Raw genomic sequence first — 3,928 nt, 5'->3', positions numbered from 1 at the left:
AGAGAGGATGTCTAGAGAAAATGTCACATTTCTCACACTAGGTGAAATTCAGAATTTTTTTTAAATATTGCCTTTCATAATTAAGAACTTAAAACTTGTATACTATTAAAATATGGATTATTAGCCATGATGTTATGCTATACTAATTGGTGTAACATAAACAAAAAGTAGTTTAGTTAAATTTTTAAAATAGCTCGCTAAAAGACAATGATATGTGCAGTTAGACCCACCCATCACAAAAGGGTTAAGACTGTTATTCTGCAAGAGGCATGGCTATTTATAGCTATTATCTGATTTACCAACAAGAATAAGCTTATTCCTATCTCAGTGTAACATGTTGTTATTCCTGTTAGAAAACCAGATAAACTTTCTAATTGTTCATTGGTCTCCTCTTTCTCCTAGAGAAAACAGAAGTTTATGTCCCTGTACTAAACTGGCATTAAACATTGTATTATCTCTTGATCTAATATCAAACATTGTGTTGTAAGCTAGTATTTATACATTGTATTCTCTTGAATTATTATTAACCATTATTATCTCTTGAACTAGTATTAAACATTATATTATCTTGAATGAACTGGTATCAAACATCGTATTATCTCTTGAACTGGTATCAAACATCGTATTATCTCTTGAACTGGTATCAAACATCGTACTATCTCTTGAACTGGTATTAAATTTTGTATTATCTCTTGAACTGAGTTTTAAACATTCCTTCTCTCTCTCGAGCTGTTAATAAATGTTTTACCCTGAAGTAGCACTGCTCTTCAATAAAATAAGACAGTACTGACAAATATGTTGATCTTTGAAAGAAAAATCACATCAAATACAACATTACAGTAATTTACGTAGCAACAAGTCTATAATACATAGATTTACTGTAAGGAAAGATAAGTCATGGAATATATAAATAATCATATGAAGTTAAGGAATTATATATTTTATGTATTATTGGAACTAGTCTTATTTTTCTTGGAGTGCAGTGTAGTATTGAACATTTTGTCTTCTGAGCTATTATTAAACACTATTACCTTCAGACTTATTAACATTAGATGATTTTACTTATATAAAGAGTTCTGAATGATGGACCAAATGAACTTGATAAGGTAGAAAAGAAATGGCTTTGAAATATATATTAATCAAAAGTTTTGGACCCCAAGTGGCACAGTGGCATGTCTGCGGACTTATACTGCCAGAAACCGGGTTTCAATACTTGTGGTGGCCAGATCACAGATAGCCCTTTGTGTAACTTTGTGCTTAATAAGAAACAACAACAAAAAACAATGTCAAAAGTTTTATTTGTTAAAAACTTTGAATGAAAACAAATACATAGATAGGAACAAACTAAAAGCTATATTAATTAATAAAGACAATACTTCATAACAAAGTGACAAGAAATAATGTCATAAGTCATAGGTAATATGCATGTACAATGATTAGAATGCATTGAATTATCAGTGACATATTGAAATGTAACAGTTAAGTTCAGAACTGGGATTTTTGTTCACTTGTTTTATGAAACAAAAAAGTTTATTTTATTTTAGGAAAGAACACTTGCTTGGGGGCATTTTTTCCATGTAAGAACATAGGGAAGGGAATGTGCATTTTTCCCCAGTATGTGTGTGATGGATATGAGGATTGTCCTGGTGGAAGTGATGAAGACCCTGATTTGTGTGGTTAGTTAGTTTGTTTTTTGTTTTTGTACAGTATGATTATGAAAATATAAATACAAGTTTTAGCTGATTGATTTTAAAGATTAATGTTGAGTATTGGTCTTCGTGTGAAAATATAAAAAATATATGTATCAAGGTTTTCCTTCAGAGCCAACTATTACTGATTTACACCAATAGATGGCATCAATGCATGAATATATTGTATTGCAATTAGTCGATGATCCAGTGTAAAGGTGGAGTTATATCCCTATTGCATGGATAAGGTCTCATGTGACATGTATGTAAGTAATTCTTCCTATTAGAACTTGTATGCTCTAGTGAATGTTCCTCAACAATTGGTCAAGCTAATATTTAGGAACGCATACAAGCCAATCAAAGCAACAATGGAAATATAAAATTAGTAATGATAAAAACTGATTGCCGCTAATAACAACACAGACAAGTTGCTAATCCTCAAGTTTATTAGTGACCTACAGAGAATTGTTTAGTAATATTTAGTATTCTTGATTTCATAACAGTATGATCTGTATTAGCTGAAGTGTAAGTTTGGGTTGTTTTATAGAATAATCTTTTTAGTGTGTATTGTTCTTTATGATAGATATACCTCACATGCAAATTAAATATTATATAGTAAAACTAAATTTATAGTATTGGATCTGAATTCTCTTTCCAAATTTACTGAAAATAAATGAAGTAAAAATATAAACCTGAATTATTTTCTTATGTTTAGTTCAGCGATATGTGAGCCTACACAACTTCAGAAAATGCTGTCCAGACACTGTTGTAAATATAATAAACCTATATTTTGAGATGGACCTTATAATATATATATTTAAAATGTTTCAAGTGAAGAAAGTTAGTGTAAAATACATTGCGCATGAAAGGTATTGCCGGGTAAGCCATTATGCAACAAAGTTTTTTACCATGTAGAAAATGAAGCCTATGTTCACAGTTCCTTCTTAGTGGTATTCATACATGCCACTTTCATTCATACATTGCACTCGTGCAATAAAAATTACCAATTTTTTATATTGTATATATAATTACGTATGTAAAAATACCAACTTTGTCTGCATAGTGAGATCATTGTGATTTGTGATATCGGTTTAATTTTACATATTACAGGAAAGCTATTACCCCTATGGCTGGGATCTAATTGGAAATGTCCCATTCTTCACACCATTAGGTTAAGTAATCTGCCTGAGGCAAGTTACAACTACATTGTCTAATTAGTAGTGAACCACTGGAAACCAACAATATCATAGATAGACAAAGGAAGATCAATTGTACAGAGATATATATAAAACTGCATTTCTTGAGAACTAATAAAACTTGGAAAACAACACATAATTACAATTATATCAAACATGATGAAAATCCCAAGACTTGTATACAACCATTTCAAAATACAAGAATATTAATAACTACATTATAAGTTGTTTTATAAAACCACTTGCTAGTTTTCTGTGGGGATTTCAATGTAAGATATTACTGAACTGAAGATAAATTGTGTGATTGTGTAAAATAAAAAAAATTACATTTATAGTTCGTTGTATGTAGCAATTTACAATATTTTTTTTTGCATTCTTGACCGTGAACTAAAAAAATAAGTGGTCATTTTCCAAAAGTGTTTCCGCCTAATTTCAAATTGATGTGTAAAACTTGACACATGACTGCCATAACAACAAGGGTTGCATGTGTCTACCCTAACAGCCAAAGGAACACTTCAGGAGACACGGAGCACAGTATTAGAAGAAACAATTAGAAATACCTCTTATTTAGAACTTCCATGTGGTAAATACAGTAAGTTTCTTGGAAAAGCCTAGCTAACCTCACACAAAAACTAGTCAACTTTGAAACTGATCGAAAGTCAGGAAAGTTGCAATTTTATGTGATTATTTTTTAAATAAAAATATTATTTCTAATAATACAATGAAATATCTGCAGGATATTGAAAGTATTTATAAACTATTTTTGTAATGTATTTTTTAATATTTTTTTATATTACGTAATGAGAACTAACATAAATCCAAATTGTTTGTGATATACCAATACCAAACATTGACCATCTAATCATTAGCCAATACCAAACATTATCCATCTAATCATTAACCAATACCAAACATTGACCATCTAATCATTAGCCAATACCAAACATTATCCATCTAATCATTAACCAATACCAAACATTGTCCATCTAATCATTAACCAATACCAAACATTGTCCATCTAATCATTAACCAATACCAAACATT

At 30.0% G+C, this 3,928-nt stretch overlaps 1 protein-coding gene across 3 annotated transcripts in view; it reads left to right on the top strand.

The window, feature by feature from the left end:
* The window catches only part of LOC106468044, a 50,806-nt gene that overhangs the window by 24,799 nt on the left and 22,079 nt on the right, over nt 1-3,928 (top strand). For all 3 annotated transcript variants that reach the window (XM_022396349.1, XM_022396351.1, XM_022396350.1), the window contains one exon: nt 1,545-1,676. In XM_022396349.1, coding sequence (XP_022252057.1) covers nt 1,545-1,676 — 132 coding nt within the window. The remainder of the gene's footprint in view (nt 1-1,544; nt 1,677-3,928) is intronic.

Source organism: Limulus polyphemus, unplaced genomic scaffold (assembly GCF_000517525.1).
Source record: "Limulus polyphemus unplaced genomic scaffold, Limulus_polyphemus-2.1.2 Scaffold2847, whole genome shotgun sequence".
In the NCBI taxonomy this organism is placed as follows: Eukaryota; Metazoa; Arthropoda; class Merostomata; order Xiphosura; family Limulidae; genus Limulus; species Limulus polyphemus.
This window is presented reverse-complemented; position numbering and strand designations above follow the sequence as displayed.